At 36.8% G+C, this 25,547-nt stretch overlaps 3 protein-coding genes across 3 annotated transcripts in view; all 3 read left to right on the top strand.

The window, feature by feature from the left end:
* Positions 1-4,168, top strand: part of kdrl (kinase insert domain receptor like) — a 46,991-nt gene extending 42,823 nt beyond the window's left edge. Inside the window, exon 30 of the mRNA XM_056233654.1 lies at positions 3,686-4,168. Coding sequence (XP_056089629.1) covers positions 3,686-3,863 — 178 coding nt within the window. The 3' untranslated portion in view covers positions 3,864-4,168. The remainder of the gene's footprint in view (positions 1-3,685) is intronic.
* Positions 4,169-14,064: 9,896 nt separating this feature from the next.
* On the top strand, positions 14,065-17,545 carry cdx4 (caudal type homeobox 4). Its single transcript, XM_056233664.1, has 3 exons — positions 14,065-14,823; positions 16,443-16,588; positions 16,695-17,545. Exons 1-3 carry the CDS (start codon positions 14,391-14,393, stop codon positions 16,932-16,934), a joined length of 819 nt encoding a protein of 272 aa, XP_056089639.1. The 5' UTR covers positions 14,065-14,390; the 3' UTR covers positions 16,935-17,545.
* A 1,419-nt stretch (positions 17,546-18,964) lies between these two features.
* On the top strand, positions 18,965-24,884 carry chic1 (cysteine-rich hydrophobic domain 1). Its single transcript, XM_056233665.1, has 6 exons — positions 18,965-19,126; positions 20,279-20,333; positions 21,239-21,394; positions 21,821-21,877; positions 22,319-22,378; positions 23,505-24,884. Exons 1-6 carry the CDS (start codon positions 18,984-18,986, stop codon positions 23,553-23,555), a joined length of 522 nt encoding a protein of 173 aa, XP_056089640.1. The 5' UTR covers positions 18,965-18,983; the 3' UTR covers positions 23,556-24,884.
* Positions 24,885-25,547: the final 663 nt, after the last annotated feature.

The following is a 25,547-nucleotide window of genomic DNA, read 5'->3' as shown; positions in this document are numbered from 1 at the left end:
CATTGGGCTGGATTAGCCTTGTTTTTGTTAAACCGTTTGAGATCTGAGACGCATTTTATGGTCTTCCAGTGTAGCAAAGGCCAGGGTTAATCTACTAAGGTTATCCTCTAAATTGCATTCGGGGCCTCATGGACTATATGGCATCCTAATATTTGAGGATGACAGTTTGCACCACCAATTGCAGCTAGACAAATAGTGATAATCTCTTACTGATTGAAGGTTTATGACTCAGACCTGGAGAGGCAAAGTGGTTAACTAATTGGTCATGCTGTTTAGAAGTGTTCAATTTAAACATGCAATTGGCATTAGATTAGAGTAGTTGGATAGTGGTAACACCACAATGCCAGAGCTATATTATATGATCTTCATCTGGAAAAGGATCTTTCTATATCATGTTAAAAATAAATCTACACTACCGTACAAAGGTTTTGGGTCAGAACTGTATATATATATATATATATATATATATAAATATATATATACACTCACCGGCCACTTTATTAGGTACCCCATGCTAGTAACGGGTTGGACCCCCTTTTGCCTTCAGAACTGCCTCAATTCTTCGTGGCATAGATTCAACAAGGTGCTGGAAGCATTCCTCAGGGAGTTTGGTCCATATTGACATGATGGCATCACACAGTTGCCGCAGATTTGTCGGCTGCACATCCATGATGCGAATCTCCCGTTCCACCACATCCCAAAGATGCTCTATTGGGTTGAGATCTGGTGACTGTGGAGGCCATTTTAGTACAGTGAACTCATTGTCATGTTCAAGAAACCAATTTAAAATGATTAGAGCTTTGTGACATGGTGGAAGTAGCCATCAGAGGATGGGTACATGGTGGCCATAAAGGGATGGACATGGTCAGAAACAATGCTCAGGTAGGCCGTGGCATTTAAACGATGCCCAATTGGCACTAAGGGGCCTAAAGTGTGCCAGGAAAACATCCCCCACACCATTACACCACCACCACCAGCCTGCACAGTGGTAACAAGGCATGATGGTTCCATGTTCTCATTCTGTTTACGCCAAATTCTGACTCTAACATCTGAATGTCTCAACAGAAATCGAGACTCATCAGACCAGGCAACATTTTTCCAGTCTTCAACTGTTCAATTTTGGTGAGCTCTTGCAAATTGTAGCCTCTTTTTCCTATTTGTAGTGGAGATGAGTGGTACCCGGTGGAGTCTTCTGCTGTTGTAGCCCATCCGCCTCAAGGTTGTGCGTGTTGTGGCTTCACAAATGCTTTGCTGCATACCTCGGTTGTAACGAGTGGTTATTTCAGTCACTGTTGCCCTTCTATCAGCTCGAACCAGTCTGGCCATTCTCCTCTGACCTCTGGCATCAACAAGGCATTTCCGCCCACAGAACTGCCGCTCACTGGATGTTTTTTCTTTTTCGGACCATTCTTTGTAAACCCTAGAGATGGTTGTGCGTGAAAATCCCAGTAGATTAGCAGTTTCTGAAATACTCAGACCAGCCCTTCTGGCACCAACAATCATGCCACGTTCAAAGTCACTCAAATCAACTTTCTTCCCCATACTGATGCTCGGTTTGAACTGCAGGAGATTGTCTTGACCATGTCTACATGCCTAAATGCACTGAGTTGCCGCCATGTGATTGGCTGCTTAGAAATTAAGTGTTAACGAGCAGTTGGACAGGTGTACCTAATAAAGTGGCCGGTGAGTGTATATATATATATATACTGTCATGCTCAAAAGTTTACATACCCCTTGCAGAATCTGCAAAATGTTAATTATTTCAATGAAAAAAGAGAGATCATACAAAATACATGTTATTTTTTATTTAGTACTGTCCTGAATAAGAATTTGTCGTTACCGGGAAGATCCACGGCCACGATTATGGTTGTTCTTGAGTCCCTTGTTTTTCCTGAACAGTTAAACTGCCCAATGTTCTTCAGAAAAATCTTTCAGGTCCTGGAAATTCTTCAGTTTTCCAGCATCTTTTGCATATTTGAAACCTTTCCAGCTGTGACTGAATGATTTTGAGATCCATCTTTTCACACTGAGGACAATTGAGGGGAGAGGATTGAAGATTATATATATATATATATATATATACATATATATAAATTAAGCTTTTTTCAGCAAGGATTTAAAGGTCTTAAACTAAAGACTTTAACATTGTTACATAAAATAGAGTAATGGCATAGAGTAGAGCCATCACAGCAATAAATAATTTTTTGTAAATATTTTAAAATAGAAAAGTTATTTTATTTTGTAATAATATGTCATAATATTATTGAGTTGGTGAGCATAAGAGACATCTTTCAAAAAAAAGAATAATTGTACATATTTTGATGATGCCAAGTCAACATGTCATTATCACAAAATAAACCCTGACAAGCGTTTTTTATAATTATAAAATGTATTAATTTTACCTAATAATAAATAATTATCTTAAAGCTTCTGCTAAGAAAAAAATGTCCACTACATTTTACAAAACTTTCAGCCTACTCAGCGCCGTTGCTCCCACCATGCCCATCACGCGCTGTGCGTAGGGCACCAAGTGCTGAGGGGGCACCAAAAGTAGCCTAATGAAAAATAAATCATCATAGTCATAATAATTATAATGCCAATATTATTTCAGTATTGAAATATTATTAGGCACTTTTTAGGCATGTATATAACAAAACAGGCGGAACAAGAGTATTTAATTGCTCTAGAAAGCAACGATGTAACATAAAGGAATTATACTTAGGGCACCAAAATGGCTAGCAGCAGCCTACTGTAGTAACAAGATGAATACTGTAACAATATTACAGTGATATTAATACTAAAGTTAATTTTCACTATAATCAATAATTGAGATGAGCGAGTCCATAGTGTGATATGAGAGACATGAAAGTACTGCCAATACAGCATTGCTCTGGACATCAGCGAATATTAGGAAATATTAGACCGTTGAATGCTGTAATCAGAATTGAGTATTCCAGAGACCTGTGTAGTAAGTTTTAATAACACCACACCCCCTCCTCCTCTACATTACAACATAAATACAGCAGCAGGGAAGATTGCAGAGCTTGGTTGTCTCTTTCTGCTATGATTGATGAGCCAAGATTGACTGCAAATGAACAAAATCTACAGGTTTTCATTAAAAACACTCTGTTTCGCCTCTGTCAGCACTCCCCCATCTTGTCACGTCCAATGCCGTCCACATCCTAGCCCGATATGATAAAAAAGCTGGGCACAGCCTGCAACCATCTAGCAAACCCATGCACAGGTTGCCATGGTCACAGCCATGGGAAAAAAAGCCACTCAGTGTATGTAGAGAATGATGTATATATTGTAAAGAGGCGGCCCCTGCCAAGGACCTACTCAATCATTGTCACCTTTGACCTTCTACAGCTTTACTGCTGTCCAAGAGTCTCCCTCCACATTGTCCCTCTGGATTCCACCTGATACTCCCACATTTAGTATGCACATATGTGGAGTGCTTTGCACTGACTGTGTACAGACCCCAATACATGCCAATCTGTTTCCTATAGATATTTACTGCAAATTACTACCCCTTTAAACTAAAAGCAAAGCTCTCCATGGTGTCTGACCCAATGACCCCGGATGAAGATGTTATTGAAACCCATTGCAACACACAGAGCAAAGTTTGCATACACAGCACAACAAAATAATACTATTCATTAAAACCCATTTGCTCCTCCCACAGGATGAAGAGCAAAAGCAAGGAGTCCGTTCTGCTGGAGGGTGAAAAGGAGAAATACCCAGCGCTTGTTCCCTCACTGGACCTGAGTCTGGAGGACTCCTCTCTTGACCCGGAGCTGGAATGTCACAGCCCACCTCCAGACTATAACTATGTGGTCCGTTACTCCACACCACCCGTCTGAGTTGGTCTGCACTTGTAAGCCACCAGAAGTCTGATTGGTTGGGTGCACATTCTATCAATTTCATTTTTTTCTGTTCCACTTTATTCTGATATTGGAATGGTCATCAGAGTTTCACATTTCCTCTTTCTGTGCATCTTTTCAAGGTAGTGTATGAGTACATGAGTACAGTGGACTGCCACTCATATCACTGTGGCAGTCTGAGATACAGCTACAGACCACCTCAGGTATTCCTGCTGTCTACTGTGAACAAAAAGCACATTTTATTACAATAACGGCGCTGTTTTCCCCAGTGAAATGGCATTCTTCTTACAGAATGGTGGCTAATTATGAAATCATTTGTTCAGTGGTTAGAAGGAGAAGACAAAGGCAATCTTTATTTTATTTCTAGATAAATATTTTATTGAAATGAAAACTGGAATTTTGGTTATGTGATATTTTATTTTTATTTTGCTAAAATTATTATTTCAGAGCTTACTAAAGCTCATTCTTTACTTTTTTAGGATAACAAATATTTTTATTTAGAACAGATTTTACTCGCATTTCACGCAACTGTCAGACAAACTCAAACAAAGACCACAGATCATGAATAATTGAATGTGCGGTCTGAAATTCCTTCCCAAAATTCAATCTGATATTGCAGGACACATTGATCATCAACACTTAGGATGCACATTGTGTTTCCATGTTCCAGTCTGAGGCCCAATGAAGCTAAAATGAATCACTTTTGTTCCTGCATATAGTATTTTTTTTATCTGGCAGAAGATCATAGCGTTCATTCTGGTTCTTTTTTTATTTTATTATTAGTCAAGCTTCTTACATATGGCAAGACAGAGTGGCTTATGGGTGCCTAACATCCAGTCTATCACTGTGAAAGTGGCTTCAGAAGCCTTAGCAAGTAAATTATTCATGCACATTTAATAGGAAACATTTGGTTAATTATTGATCAAATTTGGACCACAATAAAAAGGCCTTGCTCTGTTCAACAATAGTTACACTGCATTGTGTACTTTCCATATTTATGTTGTTTACACTACTGTATACATAACAGCACGTAATATGTTGTGCAGCTAGTAATCAGAGGAAGGTATTCTGTTACTAATTCAGTAGTCTTTTGTGCTAAGATACTACTAAAGCTTGCAGGGCAGGCTATAATATTTTCAACAGGCTGGTCACTATTTAAACGGACATGATAATTATAGTAAAAGCATGTGCACACATGTAGGTGCTATCAGTATTAACTTCTTAACATCTGTATGTAAGTAAACCAACACTATGGGATGGAATAGGTGTGAGATCATTGCATTGGTTAAACCAGATTATATTGACCGTTGTAAAAGCGGTTTGGCCCGTGATTGCTGAAAATGATTGTTTTTAAGTCCCAGTACTAACATTCATTGCTGATGGACTGTCTTCCAAATAATGAAATGTATATACTGCCAAATGATGCTTTCAATAATGTTGTTATGTTGACTGGTATTTGTGAAGTAAAATTGTATGCACTGATATTTTCTACATATATATATATATTTTTTGTATTATAACTGTATTTTAATATTAACCAAGCATAAATAAAGATCTATATATTTATATATAGCACATTTTCAGAGTCATGATTGCATTTGTACTAGTACATGCCTGTATTTTATGGCTAATACTTCTAATAAATAAAAATGCACAGAAATAATTCAATGACACTGTACTGTAGTTTTCTTCCTAAAGCATAATTTCCAATAGGTCCAACTATACATATTTCCAGTAACATTTTGCTAACTATTCTAAGATTGTTGGTGGAGATGGTTAGGCCGTGTGTCATGTGCTCTCTTCCTCCTGCTTCTTGGCCACAGAGACACATTTCCTGAGCGGGCCGAGGTGACGGCAGTCTGTCTGTCACCAGGACAATACCTCTGTGAGCAAGAAAAGGAAGGGCTTCTCCATCATTCCCATCACAACAGGACTCCAAACACCAAACTTCCTAAGGGCCAACAGTGCCCCCCAGCTTTGGCACTAAAACACCAGAGCTGGTTCTGCTTGTCATAATGAAGATATACAGTGTTTACAGTACACTTGGTAAAAAGTCACTGATTGATTGAAGGCTGTGAGACATGTAAACTAATTCAGGAATATGAAGTATAAACAAACAAGGGAAGGATGTTGGGAGGGTTAGGGGTCATCATATTCTGGCTGCGAGCACAAACGTGGCATTCACGCACACCTCATATTTTTCCACACTCGCAGGAAGTACATACAGTCTCTGAGCTCGGTAGTTAATCAGAGTTCTCAATTTCCTTTGCTCTAAATGGACATGAATATTACTGCTCAGTCATCATTTCCATGAGCATAAGTTCCAGTTTATTAACATAGAAACATAAATAACATTAAACATTAAATTAATATTTTTGTATATACAGTCATGGTCAGATTTATTGGCACCCCAGGTAAATATGATCAAAGATGGCTGTAAAATAAATTTGCATTGTTTATCCTTTTGGTATTGCATGTTTTTGGGATTTTTTTGTGCAAAAATGTAATCTCATAGTAGTAAAACAATTGAAAGGGGGGGGGGGGGGGGGGTGTTTTTCTCCAAAACACGCTGGCCACAATTATTGGCACCCCTAGAAATTCCTGTGACTAAAATATACTAAGTAGATTCCCATTCATATTAATTTTTTTTTAGCATACCAGGGTGACTAGGAACATTGTTCAGCCATGACTTATTGTTTCACAGGAGTATAATTATGAGGACACACAAAGGGCAAACTTCCTTAATCATCCATCACAATGAGTAAAACCAAAGAATATAGTTCTGATGTGCAGCAAAAGATTGTTGAGCTTCACAAAACAGAAAGTGGCTGTAAGAAAATAGCTAAAGCATTAACAATTCGGAATTGTCAATTCCCATTTCCACCATCAGGGCAATAATTATGAACTTCCAATCAACTAAAGATGTTACGAATCTGCATGGAAGAGGAGGACGTGTGTCTATATTGTCTTAATGTATGGCGAGGAGGAAAGTTTGAGAGGCCAAAGACTCTCCAAGGATCACAGATGGAGAATTGCAGAGATTAGTTGAGTCAGAAAGCCTAAAAGAAAAATCGAACAGCCTACATCCCCACATGTTGTTTAGGAGGGTTTCAAGAAAAATCCTCTGCTCTTATCCAAGAACAAACTCCAGCATATTCAGTTCTCAGACACTACTGGAACTTCAAACGGGACTGGTTTCTGAAGTCAGATCAAACACACAAAAAAGAGCTAAAAAGTACCCCATTCCCATTGTTAAATACTGCTGGATCTGTGAAATTTTGGGACTATTTTCTGCCGGAGGTCCTTGACATACCAACAGATAAAAAATCAAAACCTGGCCACCTCTGCAAGAAATCTTATAATGGACAGTTGGCTCTACCATCAGGACAATGATCCAAAACAAACATTAAAATCAACAACAAAAAATGGGTCACTGAGCACAAAATGAAGCTTCTGCCATGACCATCCCAGTCCCCTGACCTGAACCCATAGAAAATGAGTGGAGTGAACTGAAGAGAAGAATTTATGGAGGAATGGTCTCTGATCTATTGTCAGGTGTTCTCAAAACTCATCAGGCATTATAGAAGAAGACTCAGAGCTGTTATCTTGGCAAAAGGAGGTTGCAAAAAGTATTGAATAAAAGGCGCCATTAATTGTGGCCAACGTGTATTGAAGAAAAAACATTTATTTCATAAAGAGATTTTTTTTTTAATTAAAGATCAAAAGGATTAACAATGCAAATTTATTTTTACAGGCTTCTTTTTTTCATACTTACCAAGGGAGCCAATAATTTTGACCATGACTGTACATTTTATGTTGATGCATTGATTGCATGTTCATCAACCATTCAGGGCTGTTGAATGCTTGAATCTAATTTGTGGACAAATTTGCAATTATTTTTAGGGAAACGCACGGCTAAAGTAGTTTCAGTGTCTGAGGTAAAACCAAAACGCGCCCCCTCATTAGCATACAGACAAATAAATGTGAAAATAAATACATGTGGAAATAAATAAATGACATTAGTGCGATATTGCCATGACGGAGTGTGAGGTTGAAGATATGCCACCGCTACGTTTACATTACGATGGACTGTTGTTTTGCGTACCTAGTGCAGCAGGAATCAGAATTCACTGATCACGTGACGAGAGTAAGTGATCAGATAACTGACAAGACCATAGCAGAGGATTCCTTGCACAACAGAGCCTTAGCTTCTGATAAATGTCCTGATAAATGAGAAAACTGTTATATTCATTTTTATTTATACTGTTTTTATTTCTATGATCAATTTGTCAAAAGTTGTAGAAGCTCATAAATCATGTAGCCTACAGTTCTAAGGTCTGAAGAGACTCATGAAATCACAGGAGAGAAGCCAGTCAGTTGAGTTTGTGGCAAAACCTTTTACAGTGCTTGAGTATTGTTGTCTTTTACTGCACATGATAATTCATAAGTACTGAAATGATATCCATTACAAGATGATTTAAAACATTTCAAATGCCCCCGCAGACTATTTTTCTAGTCATGCATTTCGTCGTTGAGGATTTCTAAAAAATACGGTGTAAAAATCTCATCTCGTCTCGTTCTCGTGAACTCAATCTCATGTCTCGTCTCTCGTCTTGTGAGCTAACTATCTCGTATCACCCCAGTAGACATAAATACATATTTACATACACAATATATACTGTATACATATATACTGTGGAAATAAATAAATGAAAAAAAAAAAAAATTATAAATACGTATACTCATTTATTTGACATTTATTAGTATATTTATTTATGCATTTTTTTTCTTTTATATATTTATTTATTATTTTGGCAGCTTTGAAATTCCATACTTACAACCTATACAACAGCAAAACCTACAACCCCACTGACAAATTATGTCAATGCTATTGCCACACAATTATGTTTTATTATGTACATTCCGTACATAATAAAACATAATTTTGTGACAGTAACATGGACATAATTTGCACATACTCTCTTTCTCCCACTCAAATGAACACAAACATACAGAACGGACACACACTTGCATAAAAATGTGTTGTCAGCGCTGCTCTGAAGATTTTATTTGTAAAATAGCACTAAAATAGCAACTTAAAAGCCACATAGCATTTCCCACTAGCGAGGTAATAACGCTGATGTTCTTGAAGCATTTAAACATACAGTTTCACTATTTGTTGAGACGCTTCTGCTGAACACACACAGGTAATTCACATATGCTTCATCTATCTCTCTCTCTGAATGAAAAGTTATGTTATTAATTAATAGGTAATGACTGCTAAAAAATTGGTATTAAAATAGAAAACAGTTATTTTAAATTGTAACAATATTTCACAATATTACTGTTTTTATTGTATTTTTCAGACTTAATGAGCACAAGGAAACGTGTGAAAAATCTTAACGACTTACCGGGTCTGCATCTTGAGACAAAACAATGACACTGACATGTTTTAAGATATGCAAGTTGCTTTCAGTTAAAACAGTATAATATAATATGAGATTGTAAATTGTAGTCTTTTTATAACTTCATAGTTTATAATGGAATCTGCTAAAATGATCTCTGAGGAAAACATCATGCATCTAATTAAAGGCTCTCTCCTATTGGGACCATTTTGTTTTTCTTGTTCAACAATGTGTTAATTTACTTCCAGAGTCCCTTCCCAAGGAAAACAGCCCCTCGGTGGCAAGATGCTTCATTAATCACTAAAACAGAGGTGGTATATTGGAGCCTTTGGGAGTCTGCCAAAACTCATTCATGCAATCAGAGACAAAACAGAATGCCTTGAAATCCTATCATACCCCATTCTCCTTCCTCTGTACAATTCCCATTAATGGAGTGGTCTTCCCCTCCGCTCGCACTTCCCACGCTGTGTTCTGGTGAGGGAGAGCAGGGAATAGCAGGATCCGGGTTGGGGGGAACCACATCCGTACCTCTCACCTATAGCTGAGACAATGGAGTGGACTTAATTTAACACAGATTATGCCTTTTGCCCACCTTTTCCCAGAAAGGTAGCACTGAAAATACAAAAAGCCCCAAATATGTTAATAAACTCCCATGACGCCCAAGGGCAGGGTCAAAGAGTTCTGACAAAATCACACAGACTATTTGTCTTAAAAATAGTTGTCTTAGACTTTGGCCTTCAGATCAAAGTAAATTCCTTTTGTCCCCACAGAGCTCCAATGTTTAAAAATAAACTATTTATAATATGTCAAGAATTCTGACATTGTAAACAATTCAGAAACATCTGATACAGCGCTATGAGAAGACTCAAAACTGCTAAAACGAAAAATGGTCTAAAAGATACTCTATGCTATTGGATATAATAGCCAAATATGTTTTATGTTGTAAAGAAAAACAAGATGGGATTACTGATGATGATAAACTCATAAATGAATTAATCTTCAGAATGGAACCAGTTTGAGTACAACCACTGAACTGATCGTGGTATTTGGTTGTAACTGAAAGAAAGCCCCAGAATAAAACAGTCCATTTGGACCAAAAAAATAAGATCTCTCCAGTAAAATCCATGCCTTCGTCTTCCCATGCACATGTAAAGGTTTTATGCAATTGCTCTGATTTCAGACATGCTGTTTTAGCGGAACTGTTCTGTTTTGGAATTTGTTGGATGCATACATTTCAGTGTTTATCTATAGAATTAAAAAAAAAAAAAAAAAGTTTGAGAAGATTCTTCACCCAGACTTTTTATGGCATAAAAAACTAGAGAATGACTGCACCAAAGGCTCTCTGAACAAACATTGTGTAATGACTTTGAAGTTCTTCTTAGTATCATGACCTAATTCTCATTGTGGAAATGAAAATGAGAAAACATATGATAGGTACATAATTGTAACTATTTTGAGCACTGTCTCCAAACCATTTGGGACACACATGTTGTTATTTTCAAGTTTCCAGGAAAGTTGTAAATCTGTCCCACTGGTAGCATTTTCTCCTCAGATAAAACATTCTTCCTTAAGACAGCCAGGGACGAGATCTCACTCGGCTGAATCATTTCAAAACCTCTTCCCTTTCTCTGAAGTTTATTTCCATCCATTGGAGACTCACAGACTTTCAACAGACTCGCATAACATGATGATAAAATGCTAACAAATAAATACTGAATAGTGAATAGCTTGGACAAACCAAGCGAGTGTGATTTCTTGAATAAAGCTAACCATTCTGGCAGACCACTGTAGGCTTTCTTTAGTATGGTATTTTAGTAGGCTAATTATCATGCAGAGGCTTTATTCTAAACAAACATTGCACAATATTTCACATAAATTAACAGAAATGTGATTAGTCTTCAGCTGTTAGACACGACGCAAACAACCAGTACATTACCTAGTGAGTACTGCCCCCTAGAGGTCTTTCTGTAATGGTGCTGATTATTTATAATAAATGCTGGGGATAATTCTTCATTTAATTTAATAAAAGAAAGGATAAAAAAGGAAAAACGTTTTGTGCCATTCATATATGTCAGAAAATGTGTCCTAAAAATGTGTTCGTTCAGCAATACCTTTGAATTCAGACTGAGTCTCTCTTGCAGCTGATCGACCAGCAGAGGGCGTCGCTGTGCTGTGCGTTGAGTCTCCAAACCAACCTGTCGCTTTCTTAATTGCGTACACCTGCATCAGCAGCATGTGCGCGCGGAAAACCCAGATCTGGTCTTCAGCTTGTTATGGTAGGATATGACCACATATTCTGCAAAAAAAAGAAATCAGTATACAACATCTATCCATATCGTATATTACCATAGGTTGTGATATTTAGGCTGGAGACCACTTTTTTTGGCAAATTGTTTGGAGCAGCATTGAAACGGTCTATTATCTAACAAAAAGTAATGGTTTAACCACAGACTCATTTACTATAGTGTGAGTTCACAATAGCAGAACAACTGGAAAATATAGGTCTCATAATTGATTGCCCGGGCAATCAATTATGAGACCTATATTTTCCAGTTGTTGCCAGTTTGAATGACTTATTGGTTTCTCTGATATTTAACAGTGTTAGATATCAGAAGTCATTCAAACTGTCTTTGTCATTCTGAAATTGCGGATGTGTTCATGCTTACATCTTGCTGATTTCATAGGCTTCTATAAATAATATCAGTTATTTATCAGAATATCAGTCACCTAACAAAAACAACAACAGCTCAAGCTGATAGGCTATATCTGATATGTCATATGACATGTTTTCCCCAGTATGGGTATGGACCTAATTTGACATAATCCTAATTGATCAATCAATTTTTATTTGAAAAAACAAAACAAAAAAACCTGCTCTGTTGTTAAAGTAGGCTAGGCCATCGTCTCTAGATATATTTGTTATAAACTGCAGCAGTTTTTATTATCAGTCTCACTGTTGCTGAAACAACAGTTCAAAGTGAAATGCAGTTCCTTACTGTGTTCAAATGTCAGTCATTATCACAGAGGAATCGCATTAAATGTTGATATTTACTTTAGAAGTGTTGTAGCATAAAAACGACTAGCAAAGACGTTTTATCTGTGCACCATCACAAATCTGCCAAAAACTCTCATACTTTTGCATAGCTCTCTATCATTCAGACAGGATCTATTACAATCATGATCCAGAATTTGACATTTAATTTGAACTTTTTTTAGTTCATTTAATTATATATAATTTGTTTTCCATGAAGTCTGAAAATCATTTGATTTATTTAAAAAAACAACACACAATCATTTTCAATCATTTTCAAGGAGGCATTCCATAAATCCATGTCTCATCTTTATCCAAGTCTTTATAAAGTGATATAACTGAACTGCAGATGACTATACTAATTTAATTTGAGCAGTTTGCACTAAACTTTTGATAAACAAACAGCCAAAAACCAGTTACAGCAATTTAATATTTAAAATAAACATATAGGCCTAATAAAAGGGGTTAATTTGAAAAAGCTATTTAATAGTTTTAAGTAGAGCATAATTATGTCACACCATAGGACGACTAGAACTATTTAATGTAAACTAACTACCAATATAGATTTGAACCTAAAATATGTTGAAAAGAAGTTCCATACTTGAATAATATAGCCTAAGCCAACTGAATAAGCATGGCCTACCACATAATAGCCAAGTATGTGGTAATTTAATGCATTTTATATGTGCCTTTTTAAAATGATAAATAGTTTCTGTGTAGTGAACGGATGTAAAATAAATTCTGGTTGCACGTAAACCATGTGAAAATATCTGTAATAACTCGAATCAAAACACTCATTTTGACTTAAAATGTGTTGTCCTTTCTGACATCTGAGACAAGACATTCAAGCCTGAACAAGCTACTGTCTGTAGTTAATGATTAAAATTCCCAAGAAACCTCGCAGTAAAATGAATTAACAACTCGTTAAATCTTTCGACTACATGGCGACACGCACGACACACTGTCGTCGCATGAGTACTGTAGGTGATACCTCGCATTTCCATAAACCGGAATTAGCTGTGAAGTGTGACTCGAGAGTGTCATGGTGTGAGGGATGCGGAATGTGAAAAGTTCGCCTTACTTCAAGACACCTTCTCCCGCTTTGCACCTCTTTTACAAGAGTATCCTTTAACAAATACGCATGGACTCTGGAGGCGAGAAAGTGGCATGGGTACTATGCAGATGTGACGTTCCCATATCCACAGGTTTAGCTTCATTAGAGAGACAAGAGCTGTAAAACTTCAAGCGACCATTAATGGCTGAAGGATGCTGCATGCCTATAAGCACGTCACGGCTTATTTCACTTTTATGATTAACAGTTTTTTTACAATAAAATTGACAGTCGTTTATTATTATTATTATTATTACTATTATTATTAATAATAATATAACTAGGCCTATCGTTATACTTGTATAAATAAATACGATACAATTATAATATAGCCTATAATAAAATATAGGCGTAATTTATTACAATTTATATTAACAAAATAAATACATATATATTCAAAGAAAAATAGTTTAAAAAAAAGTTTAGTACGTTATTTGCTTATTTTTTTGTCTTTTTGAGGGGTTTTATGAAGTCAAAACACGTTTCAAATTGGCTGCTTTGAGGATAGAAAATAATTTTGAAATGAATATGTTTCTCAGATTAATGTAGGCTACTGATTCCTAAAGTCACATAGAGTAAGTATTAGCCTATTCAATATTGTTGAATTTTGCAGAAGGGGAGTCTGAGGTGATGCAGAAACCTGGCGCTAGGGGAATCTGTGAGGACTTGCTGGTGTTATTGGCTGATCATTTGAATGCAAATCGAGAGGTTTTGAAGTCGAGGCTGACGTCAGGAGGGCTTGGTTATACCTTTGCCACCACCACCACCTTGACAACAGAGTCACATCATGTTTGATTGAAGCACGTCAAGGACTACGTCGCGTGACCTGGAGATCATTTTGGACTACCACCCTTGAGAATAGTAAAAGTTTTGAGTCAGGCCTGGTTAAGTGATATTTGGCTTGATGCATGGCTGGCATGTTGCCTTAAAAAAGTTATTTTAGGGGTTTCTTTCGAATCATGTACGTTGGATACCTTTTGGATAAAGAGGGAAGCATGTATCACCAAGGAGCTGTGCGACGATCTGGCATCAGTCTTCCACCACAGAATTTTGTCTCCACATCCCAGTATTCAGATTTTACCGGATACCATCATGTGCCCAACATGGACACACACGCACAGTCATCAGGGGCATGGGGCGCTCCTTACGGCGCGCCGAGAGAGGACTGGGGCGCATACAGCCTCGGACCTCCAAACACCATTTCTGCACCTATGAGCAGTTCATCCCCGGGACCAGTTTCCTACTGCTCGCCTGATTATAATGCCATGCACGGCCCGGGATCAGTGCTGCCTCCACCACCTGAAAACATTTCTGTGGCCCAACTCTCCCCTGAGAGAGAAAGGCGTAATTCCTATCAGTGGATGAGCAAAACCGTCCAGTCGTCATCAACCGGTAAGGGCTAACAAATGTCTTTCAAATAAAAAAAAAGTAATTAAGCTATCGGAAAATATGTAAACTGTTCAATATTTCCAAGGTTCTGAAATCAGTCATTGAAAAAGTGAAAGTACAAATCTACGCTTAGGCCTATGATCTATTTTCTTGCTGCTTTAAAATAAAAATGGCATTATTATAATTTAAATCTGGTAATCAAATTTCGATGCACAGGTTCTACTAAAAATGTAAAAACATTTATAGAAAAAATAAGAACGAAAACAAAAAGAAAAAAAGAAAGTCTAAATATTTGCTTTCAATTATTTTGGTTACTAGCCTAGCTAAAATAATAGAAAAAATAATCATTTACACGAGGAGAAATTGTGCGAAATGCAACAAATATTTGTGTAACAAGTATCAATTATACATTGTTTGCTTCAACTAACTGCACATCTGACAAAATATTACGAAATGGTAGGTTTTTTTTTTTTTTTTAATACAAACTGCCCTTGTCAATTCTTTGCGAAAAACGCGTTCCGTTCCAGAAACGGATTATCTATTTAATATTAGTAGCCAATATTTGTTTCCTTAAAAATGAACGCATGGGAAATACTTGTGGCAAAATTTAGGTGTTTGGAATTGGCGCCAGGGTCACTTGTAATGCTAATTTGCGACTCCCGTAAACAAGATGTGAGGTCTACTTTTCCTGTTACATTGTCTCAGGTTTTGAGGGTTATCTGTCATATTCAGGCGGCGACTTCTTTCAACACCTTCTTCACTTTGATATGCAGCATCGCGTCTTCCTCTGTCTCTGTTCTTGAGGGTTATATTACCTCAAAGAGTGACAAACTTCACAGCAAATAAAGTTCTCCTGTCTCCGGCGCATGTTAAAACAACAGCGAAAAAATCTCAAAGAAAACAATCGCCTTACTGTAAACGCATTTTTATTTCTACAATTGAAATAAATTCATGTTTTGGAAATGACACATGAAGTTAAATTGTCATATTTTACATTAGATGTTAGACAAAGTGTTCGCAGCTAAACCTATATTATAAAAACACTAATTAATTAGCTATGTGTTCGTTCATAGTTTATTTTATCTGTACATAAAACAAGTGCAGCATGCTCGACTTGAGGAAAGGATTTTTGATGTTATCTCCTTGTAATTCGTTGTAAGACGTGTATTGTCTCTTAACACATCAATGGCGTTTGGGTAATGTCTTTGGGTCTCTTTGTTCTGCAGTTTGTTCAGAAACATCTCCTCAAAGAAGACCAGAAGCTCAATTTGAATATCTAGCGACGTAATAGTTTAGGCCTATACAATTTACTAAATATTGGATTGTGATTTATAGTTGTAACATATTAACATAGTTGCACATATTAATGATTGTAAATGGAACAAAAAAGTAGTCATTTAAGTCAATGAAAGAAATATATTTTTTTTTCTAAATTTAGCCTACATAAATTATACAATGCACAAGTTCTTCCTCTGCGTTAAAAGATTATTAATAGCTATATCATGGTCGGCGCGCATTTTACGCAGAATGCACATTTTACTTTATTTCACAATTATCAACTTTTACGACATTGTATGCATCATTTTCATGATTAGCCTATTCGTTCATTTCACTTTTTTTAGGCAAAACGAGAACGAAGGAGAAATATCGAGTGGTGTATACAGACCACCAGAGACTGGAGTTGGAGAAAGAGTTTCATTTTAATCGCTACATCACAATCAGAAGAAAATCAGAATTGGCAGTAAACCTCGGGCTTTCAGAGAGACAGGTAACATTACTTTCATTTAGATTTTCACTTATAGAATAGGATTTAGGCCACCTAACTAAACAATTCGAATTATTTCTTTACACAACCGTATGCTTTGCCTTCACAGGTAAAGATCTGGTTTCAGAACCGCAGAGCCAAGGAAAGGAAATTAATCAAAAAGAAAATGGGTCAGTCTGACGGAAGCGGAGGATCAGTCCACAGCGATCCAGGTTCTGTCAGTCCCCTACCGGTACCAGGGTCACTGAGTCCTTCAGATATCCACGGTTCTCTGTACCCACCCCAAGGAATGAACGCCTTACCATCTATGAGGAACATAGGCCTACAGCAAGTTACTGTCACTCAGTGAACTCGAACTTGGAACGTCCAACTTTAACTGAGCACTCCAACACGCTGAAAGGACAGAACCGAAGCGGGCCACTCACGTGGTCAAAAAGGATTACTTTGTAATCAACTATTGCATGACAAGCATCGAGGCGCGTGTTGTGGATTACAACAGAGAAATCACGTCTTAAATGCAACGAAATGCTGGAGGCTCTTCAAATATTGTTTTAATAGTTAGTTTTTAAAATTAAGAAATAAAAAAAACATACAAAAACCTTGTTCGTCTGATCCAGAGACTAAATATTTTAATGGTTTGTTTGTGTTTCCTCAATTAAGATATAAATATCATTTTCTGTATGTGGTGAGTGAATCTAAATGTTTGTAAATAAAATGAAAAGTAACTACAGGTACAGCGTTTCTCGGGATGTATAGTGATCCTGACTCTGGAACTGTTAGACATTTATTGTCTGTTTAAACCAAATGACCTGCGATGGCAGGCTGTTTTATGCTCCAGTTTGTGTCCAAAGCGCACGTCGTTCACTTTCTTTTCACAGGGGTGATGTGCAGGTGTCACATACCTGAAATGGGTATAACGTTTGATTCCAGCAATCTGTAAATAAAATGTTTTGCAATAAATTTGATCGTGTCGTGATATATCATTAAACGAATTCAAATATTATATGCTCATCTGGTTAAGGCACTCTTGACAGACAGCAGGCATTATATTTTAAACGTGAGACGACCATAAACTCGTTTTTTGGGCTTTAATATGGGGCGGAGCAACCTATAGAAAGGGATTTTAGGCCAAATTTATGTACGAATACCGCGTATTTATTGAAATTGGATTAGTTTTAATTGACCTTTTTTATTTCGTATGAAACATATCAAAACAACTGTTTGATTACAGTTGCGATTCCCCTGCCTTGCATTTATTGGCACATTAATGGCACATTCTGCAAATAGGCCTACATTAGCCTATGTCCCCATGCATGACTTTTCATTAGAGGCACAAATCCCTTCAATATGAGACTTTTTTTGTTCCTACAACAAACTATTACTGTTTAACATCCAATTAACCCATAGCACAAAAAATGTCTGTAAACATTAAAATAGGGATTTTGGCCAATAGGCAATATCTCAGCTCAAAGGTCTTGACCCTCTTGACAGTATCCAAAAAATAAAATCATAGGCTACTACAATGCCATTATTTTTAAAAAAATATATATATTTAATTCATATTCAGTAAATAATTGGAGTAAAAAATAGGCTATTGCATGGCAGTTAAGTGAATAAAATACACCTTTTTTTTTTTTTTTTTTACACATTTCAGTGTTGGTTGCTTTCATCAAACTCAACGATTCAACCAGTTACCCAAGAAATAAATAAAGGGTCAAATAGGCTATTTTCCTTCATTTAGGCCTGGAAATATAAATGATTACAAAACCCAAATTTGTCCACAAACTACCTACAAGAGAACAGATTGATTTAGACTAAATTTGCAATTATAAACATTCTGGTGTTTTGAAAATGTTCCCCTGGTTTCACAGACAATGCTTTAGCCTATATCAGACTAAAGTATGTTTGAGCTGTTTTAACTGAAAGTAACTTGCAGTGACATAGGCCTATCTTACATTGTCAGCGTGCCATTGTTTTGTTTTAAGATGCACATATAGGGTAAATGTTTTCTTCTAAGACACGTATAAAAGCTACTTAAATGTCCTAGAAGAACTAAGGCCTAATCCTAGTCTAAATCATGTCTGTGAAACCGGGGCGTATAGGCTAGTCTATTTAATTTAATGTTTAATGCTAGAAAACTATAAAATCGCACATATCGGTGATAAGATGTCAGTAGACAGATTGATAAGCAATTTGCATTTTGTTGGTAAACACCTCACTTACATCAGTATTTGTAAAAAAAAAAAAAAAAAAAAATGATCTAGTTATGTTCAGGTCAGGAGGACCTTATTTTGTACCATATTCGTGTAGTAGACCTACTGGGCACCGCGTGCGCTGCGATGACGCTGCCTGAACAGCACCAGTTTGATGATGTCATCGGCGCTATGCCAGAGACGTCATGAGCGTCCTACTGCCCAACATGGCGGACTTTGATACCATTTATGAGTTAGAAGAAGAAGATGAGAGAATTGTGAGTGAAGAACATCTCGTCAGATACTGTCCCGAGCCTGTGGTTATGCGCGGGGCTGGTCACATCACCGTGTAAGCGTATGAATGCGACAACAGTGCTGTTGTTCACTGTTAGGTCATGTCTGTTTGTGTAGCCTCCATGCTAAGCTCATTGCATGTTTTTGTCGCCAAGTTGTGGAATCAAAATACACGTAGGCCGTGCTTCTCCAGCTGTATCCTGACAGTGATTTTAAGCGGAAGAATCATCCCTAGTTACCCGAAGTCTTGTTGTTAGCTCAGAGATTTATGGTTTTATTGCTGTCCGTGGATAAAGGCTGCCCCGTAACCACACTCAAACTCATTAGGATCTTCGTTTTAATTTCATGTTGTGTGTAACTGTACAGTACATATGCTGAGGTAACTTAGATATAATACTTTAATTAAATCACTTTAGTGGAACAGCACAAGTACCTCGTCCTCTGCAACTGTCAGTTATGCGCAATTTCAGAAGTCTGACCACTTTAGAGCAAGGTTTGAGGTAATGAATTAATTAATGAGATAAACAACAGGATATCTACACGAAACAGCAGTGCAGCACAGCCTACTACTGCACTGGATTATAAACAGACATAACCCAATACAGTTATACAGCTTTTAGGATCCTTGGCAATTCAAGTCAAATGTAGAAACTGAACTTTTCTCACTCTGTTGTGTCTATGTGCTGCTTATCAAGTCTTTAATAGGTCTAATTCAACTGAACCCAACGTTAATCCAGCTATTTTTTTTCTTACTGTCACAGAGTCTTTGTATGGAGCTTTGGTGAAGCATAATTATTAGTCATGAAAAGGAATAATTGTGACATACCAAGTCATAATTATGAGATAAAAAGTCTAAATTATGACATACTAAATGGAAATTATGAGATAAAGAACATGACATCAAATGTTGATTTTTTTTGTTATTGACATTTGTCAATTGATGTCAATTTCAACTTTTTGTAAATCCTAGTATGTCATATTTTCAATTAAATAAATAATTGTGACTTTTTGTCATAATTTCAATTTCAGCATCTCATAATTATGACACAGTATGTCATAATGTTGACTTATTTTTATTTTATTTCATAATCATGACTTTATCTCATTAATGATTTACCAAAGCTTGCTATTTTTTCTTATGGGGCAGAAATTGGCTTCTGTACTTTTGCACCATATTATATAACCTTTTAAAAATCTGTGTTTGCAGGTTTGGACTAAGCAACAAGTTTGAGACAGAGTTTCCTTCTGTTCTCACAGGAAAGGTAAGGATTTCTAACTCGCATCTACAAAGTAAATCATACTGATTGGTGTGAATAAAATATATTTCCCTGTTGACCTTTCCCCTTACACCATTATTCACCATGGTATAAGCTTTTGATTAATACAGAATCCCCTGATGAAGTCTCTTAAATGCTGCGTGTTTGCCACAGAATCTGTCAATAAGTAAACCGTCCAGGGCTCCAGTAGGCAGGGATCGCAGCGCTGGGAGGACACAGCTCCCAGTGACAAAATAATGAAAGAAAGACTGTGCCGTTCACAAGAATGGGAAGCTTCCTGGGTCGGACGCAGAAATACAAAAAGGCTGCAGGGGGAAGAGCAGGCCGAGGGAAGTGCGGGGCAATAAAACGGAGCTCCAGTATTGTGACCCAGGGTGACATGTGATGGATGAGGTCAGGATTATGATGACTGAAGGGTGCAGATCAGGCCTGCTGGGCTTTATTCCGAGTTCTTTTGCTGTTTGCAAAGAGACCTTTGCATCCTGTCATAAAAGATTACGACCCCGGTTTTATGGCGTACATACCCAGAGAGGAATGAGCAGCCATTCAGGTTGTTTAGACTGCACAGCCACAGGCCACGGGCTTATCTCATCTTTTTGTCCTCCCTTTGCCCTGAGAGTGTCAGAGCTCAGTTGGCAAGTTACAAGCGTGCAATTGCAAGATCACCGGAGAGCATCTGCAAACATGGATGTTTTTCTTTAAAAAAAATTCCAATGACTTTTTATGGAATTCCTTTTATTTCTTCTCAGATTTCTTAAATGAATATTTAGTTTTTATTGTACCATTTATATTGTATGAAATTATATTTGGAACATTTTATTTATTACTGACAATAAACACTTCCTGACATATACTACAATCTCTTTTTGTTTCTCACCCATTTACTCTAGGTTGCTCCAGAGGAGTTCAAGACGAGTGTCAATCGAGTAAACGCATGCTTGAAGAAGAACCTTCCGGTCAATGTGAAATGGCTGCTCTGCGGCTGCCTGTGCTGTTGCTGTACGGTGGGCTGCAGTCTGTGGCCTGTCATATGTCTCAACAAGAGAGTGAGTCCTTCCTCAGACATGTCCCGTCCTTCCCCCATTAATCCATGTCAATTACTTATTGCCCATTTGAACACCTAAGAAATAAATAAACCTACTCATTGAGGAGGCAAGAAACAACTACATCAGTTTATTAACTGAGTGTGAATTTGATATATGTCAGAAGGCATGGCTGCTTGAATTATATGCTTGGGAAGGGTGATGATTTTACAGCTACAAATTTTAAGTTATTGGCCATGATGTGCAGCTTACAAGGTGCTTAACTACGAGCTTCGGTCCATAAATGCCTCTGAAGTCTTCATGCCCTGAGAGTTTTATTGGCATTTGTTAAACATGTGTTTGACAGGTATTTAGCATAAAACCCTGTGTGTGTGTGTCTATTTTTGTTTGTGTATAATGATTTGTTTATTTGTGTTTGTGTGTTTTCAGACGCGGAGATCCATTCAGAAATTGTTAGAATGGGAAAACAACAGATTATATCACAAGGTAAGCTCATTGCAGAACTCATAAAGATAAGAACAGCAGACCATCTCCAATTTAGCTGCCATGTTAAGATGTGTTTAAGTCTTGGTGTGTGGTGGATAACAATCATTAAAATGGCTGCTAACATTTGACCCTGTCAAATGCTTGTTGCCCTTGCAGTCATTTTGGTCTGATGCATTGATATAGTGTAGAGGCTGACCAGACTATGGAAAGGTCAGCAGTAAAAAGCCACGTTCGTTTTGTTGTGTCTCGAAGCTTTGATTGGCAGCCAGTAGCGGCACAGACACGTTAAGGAAACTCCTCTAAGCACTGGCCACCGCTTGACCTCCGCTAACCCTTGTGTGTAAAGTGTGTCTGAGCATCCGAAGTGCTTGAGTCTATGTTGAATATCTACTACCACACACGGCTTTATCTAACCGGTATCTTCCTGCGTCTCGCCTTCAGCTGGGGCTGCACTGGAAACTCAGCAGGAGAAAATGTGAGAGCAACAACATGATGGAATATGTAAGTTCATGTTTTTTTGTTTTTTTTTGATAACAGTTATTAAAAGGAAATAAAGATTCAGTTTTATTTTCATTTCAGGGCTCTAGGCTGCTACCAAAATGAAACGTGATACAATAATTTAAAATCTAGTTGCCATTGGATACTGTCAGGAAAACTTTGTGTGTGTCAAATATTGACTCATTAGAGTGCGTCAGTGTTATCATGCACTCAGTGAAAATGTTTCAGCCTCAGAGCTGCTTGTCAGTTTGTGAAAAGAATCCTAATCATAGTTTTATTTCAATCAATTCTAAAAATACTCTTGGTTATGTTTTGAAATATGAGATCCAATTTTAAGGTTGAATCAGCTGTAAGGGAACATTTGTTTTAGTGACTGTAATCAACTAAATCTACTGTATATATTTTTTGGGGGGGTTAAACAGGCACAAATATACTTTCAGAACTGTGATATTTTATGGCACAAACACAATCCTGTTCATTAGAGTGACGGCATCAAATTGTAACTAAATACATGTACTAAATAAAAAATAAAAAACTAGTTTACGCTACCATGCAAACGTTTTTTAAAGAATTCTCAGCAACCAAGCTCTTATGTTCAGCAGTCATTTCTTCAGTCACATGATTCTTCTGAAATTCTAATATGCTGATTCGGTGCTCAAAAAAAAAAAATCTTATTATCAATGTTGGAAACAGTTGAGCTGCCTAATATTGTTGTGGAAACTGTCATATATATTTTAGGATTGTTTGATGAATAGAAAGTTCAAAATAATTTTTTTTTCTTTACTGTCACTTCTAATCAATTTAATGCATCCTTGATAAATAAAAATATTAATTTCTTTTAAAATATCTTACTGACCCAAACATTTTGAATGTTATATAGTGTATATAATTCACTATTATAGTGATTTATATAAGTGTCATAATCACAGCAGTGACTGCTGTCAAAAGCTAAAGTAGGAAGCTCTGCACATAGTGAACTGAAGCCCTTCTGAACAAACATCATTCATATATAAATATTATTATTTATTTATTTTTTGTCTCGAGACCTACAGACCATAAGGTTGTAAATCATGTGGCTGGTGATTATTATTAGGTGTTCTTTCTTAACTATGTCTTTTTATGTCTACAGGTTATTCTTATAGAGTTTGTACCAAAATATCCTATATTCAGACCTGACTAAAGGACTTCTGCTGGATCCTCGTGGAAGGCCCTTCATTCCTCTCCTTAGTGCCTTGTATATATGTCGTATTGAGGGTCTTCACTGGGTTTCTACAAAGACCCATTTTCCCAGTACCTTGTACAGTAGAATTCGCAACACTGTCACTTTGCTTTAGAGCAGATTTTGCACATTTCCTGATGTAGTAGAAGCGCTCCAGTGTTGCACTCAGACGTTTTGTTATATATATATAACAAGAGTGATTGGAAGAAAGCAAACTCTGATACGGTTTAAAAGTGCATTTACCCCAAAGAGCTATCAAGTCCTCCCCACATACTATATTATGGTATTGTTGTTAAGAACAAGGCACCTTAAGGTGTGAATTTGCCTTATGTTTACGGTCAACCGTTTTTAAATCAGACGTGTAAGTGCAGGAGTCAGAAGTGTGTCGTGTGTTATTGTTTTCAGTGTAATGACTAGCATTGGGGCTTTTTGAAGCTAGTGCAGCAGACATATGAACTAGCTTAGAGTAACAGTCAGCACCTTGATCTTCTGGCACTTTTGCGATTGTCTACTACACGGGGAGTCAAAAAGCTGACTTGTAAATACCATGGACAAGATGTACAGTGTAGTATGCCATGTTTACATTATGTAATTTTTGCTGGTTATTAGTTTTTTGCCAAGATATTATTGTAGCATAGTTTGTTTATAAGCTGTCTCTGTAACTTTACAGTTGATATGGTCCTGTTACCCAGTAAGCCATAAAATATATGTACAAGATGCCACTCGAGTTAGAGCTGAAAATTGCACTTGAGCACACAAGGACAACCATATTGTCCTGGAGGTTTTTGATATTGTTTACAATGTCATTGTGGTGTGTTTAAAAACAACAACATTTGCCAATCAATGAAAATTTGTTACCAAGAACAATGTGTCATTCTTTTCACACAAAGTGAAATTCAAGTTTTTGTTGGAACATTATTTGTACCCTGTATTTTTTCCTTTGTTTTGTTTCTGTTGTTTCAGTTCCTCTTCATCTGGGAGTGTCTGTTCATGGATGCTGTATGCTGTTGTTACGCTCTTCAGTTCACTACAGACGCAGCATTGTAAATGTAGTGGTTAAAACTGCCCCCATGTGTTTTCTATACCTGCACGACTTCTTTGCTCCATATACTGTAGACATGACTGCATTAGTCGAGTGCCTCTGTAGATGGTTTTAAGAGGAATGATTATTTGCCTAGCAATCTAATGGAGAGAAAGGAATCTGCTCTTAGTGCTGGTTCTGTTAAAGTATCTGTAAATGTTTGTCCCTACCAACTCTTATGGAAAGCTTCAATAAATTCCTGATTTTGATGTTTTTGAACATTCTCTATATGCATATGTATACTGTTGCCATATTTACAAATAATAAAATAAGGGAAAACAACACACACACGACCAACAATTTACTTTTTCCACATAATTTTAACCTCCAGTAACAGAATACGGAAAATGAATGGCCACTATATATACATAAAAATGTGTGTGTGCGCGCGCAAGATCTTGTTGATAATTTAATAATTAAATATATTTGTTTATTAATAATAATTAAATAATTTAAACTATTGCTGGTAATTCTTTTTATATTCTTGCAAAACAAAAAAGGTTTTTATTTTTAAGGCTTAATTACTTCGATTACTTTTACTGTCGTTCTAATAGACATAAAATAAAACTTAACTGACTCACAGCACAGATCCTGAACCAAAAGTACAACAAAAAGCTGTAGAAAATCTTTATAGCTTTTAAGTATTACATCAGAGATGAAAGAATTCTCACATATTCATTGATACATGAAATTTAAAGATGTGATATATTACTATATGTTCAAAGATAGAAATGACCCATTGGTTTACATACATCAGGGGTGTAAAGAGGTGAGTGTGAAGAACAAACTTAACTCAGCATGAATGATTCAGATACAAACGGCTGTCCACTGTCACTGGTGTTTTATGTATTTTAAGGTTCTAAATCTAAGGT

The sequence above is a fragment of the Rhinichthys klamathensis genome, unplaced genomic scaffold, assembly GCF_029890125.1.
Source record: "Rhinichthys klamathensis goyatoka isolate OS25496 unplaced genomic scaffold, OSU_Roscu_1.1 h1tg000375l_1, whole genome shotgun sequence".
Lineage (NCBI taxonomy): Eukaryota > Metazoa > Chordata > Actinopteri > Cypriniformes > Leuciscidae > Rhinichthys > Rhinichthys klamathensis.
The sequence above is the reverse complement of the archived record's forward strand: the minus strand, read 5'-3'. Positions and strand labels throughout refer to the sequence as shown.

Coding starts and splice junctions, on each gene's coding strand:
- cdx4 (XM_056233664.1), top strand. CDS start 14,391: ATGTACGTTGGATACCTTTTGGATAAAGAGGGAAGCATGTATCACCAA. Junction 14,824..16,442: donor CGTCCAGTCGTCATCAACCG/GTAAGGGCTAAC, acceptor CACTTTTTTTAG/GCAAAACGAGAACGAAGGAG. Junction 16,589..16,694: donor TCGGGCTTTCAGAGAGACAG/GTAACATTACTT, acceptor TTGCCTTCACAG/GTAAAGATCTGGTTTCAGAA.
- chic1 (XM_056233665.1), top strand. CDS start 18,984: ATGAGCGTCCTACTGCCCAACATGGCGGACTTTGATACCATTTATGAG. Junction 21,395..21,820: donor TCATATGTCTCAACAAGAGA/GTGAGTCCTTCC, acceptor GTGTGTTTTCAG/ACGCGGAGATCCATTCAGAA. Junction 21,878..22,318: donor ACAACAGATTATATCACAAG/GTAAGCTCATTG, acceptor TCTCGCCTTCAG/CTGGGGCTGCACTGGAAACT.